Below are 1,315 nucleotides of genomic sequence, written 5' to 3' on the forward strand. Positions count from 1 at the left end.
GTACATTTGACATGGCAATAGTGGTTAATTACTGGTTGTTCCGGTGTTCTTGTACATGAACCACTACTATATGAGCTTCTTCCACATTGCTGATATGAAATGGAAACGACATTTGCAATGTGTAATTGAACTTTGTATGGCAATGCTAGTTATCCATGTTCCACATTTTTGTCTTGCTGCAATCCACATTGTAGCTATGCTCTTAAGTAAAAATTCTTGATGTGTTCTACTTGGTAGTAGGTTAGTTATCCACTTTTTAACCTGCCTGTGATGTTTTGTGTTATATCTGCATGAAAAATAATCAGCCATGGAGTCCATGACAAGTGTTGCTCTAAGCGTTGGGTCAACTACGGCAATGGGAGATGACGATGATGCCAACAGCTTCGCCGTGGTAATTTATTTGTTTTATTGGTCACATACATACATACATCACACTGTTAATTTGACCTGATGGATTTTTTTATCAATTTCTAGGCCACGATCCGGCAAGTCAAAAATGATGGAAATAGCTATCACATGCCAAAATGTACTCGTAGTCTTCCGTTTTGTGTAAGAAGATTTTCTTTCATGTCTAATGCTTGAGCTTTAGTTTATGAACTGAACATCTTTCTATTGTGCATATCCAGGGGTCAACATATGAACCCGAGTGTGATGATAACTTGCAACCTATAATTGGCATGCAATTTGACACCTGGGAGGATGGTATAGCATTCTACAAAATGTATGCTCATGATGTCGGGTTCTCGGTTCGCATATGGACAACACACAAAGATGATCATGGCGTACCAGTGTGGAAGAGGTTTGTTTGTGCTAGGAAGGGTTGGAGGAAGGTGGCTCGGGAAGAGGAAAGGATAAAGCCTAAACGAAAATTCAAGTTAACTAGGTGTGGTTGTGAGGCTATGATTGGATTGAAGAGGCAGGATGATGGCAAATATGTGGTAGCCTGGTTTGTTCAATCACACACTCACCAACTTATTTCGCCAAGTAAGAGACATCTCATCAAGTAAAAATAGAGAAGTAAGCAGTGAGTTGAGGAGCAAACTACGGAGACCCCACTTGGTGGAATCTTGCGTACTACATCAAGATGTGAGAGTGAGAATGCATTCTTCAGACACTTCGCCAACCGAAATCTCGCGTTGATTGAGTTTTGGGTCAGGTTTGAAACAACTTTAGAGGAACAACGGCAAAAAGAATTGCAAGAAGACAATGCCAGCCTTCATACACTACATGTGCTTGAGACTTGTTGGAGTATCGAGAGTCATGGTCGAGATGTGTATACTCATGAGGTTTTTGCTGAATTTCAACGTCCGGTGGT

At 40.8% G+C, this 1,315-nt stretch overlaps 1 protein-coding gene across 1 annotated transcript; it reads left to right on the forward strand.

The window, feature by feature from the left end:
• Positions 1 to 307: 307 nt before the first annotated feature.
• Positions 308 to 1,007, forward strand: LOC147974510 (protein FAR1-RELATED SEQUENCE 5-like). Its single transcript, XM_087520061.1, has 3 exons — positions 308 to 391; positions 475 to 549; positions 627 to 1,007. The coding sequence occupies exons 1-3, from the start codon at positions 308 to 310 to the stop codon at positions 1,005 to 1,007; spliced, it is 540 nt and encodes a 179-aa protein (XP_087376187.1).
• Positions 1,008 to 1,315: the final 308 nt, after the last annotated feature.

Source organism: Triticum urartu, chromosome 4A (assembly GCF_056163025.1).
Source record: "Triticum urartu cultivar PI428250 chromosome 4A, HENAU_Tu73, whole genome shotgun sequence".
Lineage (NCBI taxonomy): Eukaryota > Viridiplantae > Streptophyta > Magnoliopsida > Poales > Poaceae > Triticum > Triticum urartu.

Excerpts from the sequence above, each read along its gene's own strand:
- LOC147974510 (XM_087520061.1), top strand. The coding sequence starts at position 308 with ATGGAGTCCATGACAAGTGTTGCTCTAAGCGTTGGGTCAACTACGGCA. Across the intron at positions 392-474 it reads ATGCCAACAGCTTCGCCGTG|GCCACGATCCGGCAAGTCAA; the intron begins GTAATTTATTTG and ends ATCAATTTCTAG. Across the intron at positions 550-626 it reads CTCGTAGTCTTCCGTTTTGT|GGGTCAACATATGAACCCGA; the intron begins GTAAGAAGATTT and ends GTGCATATCCAG.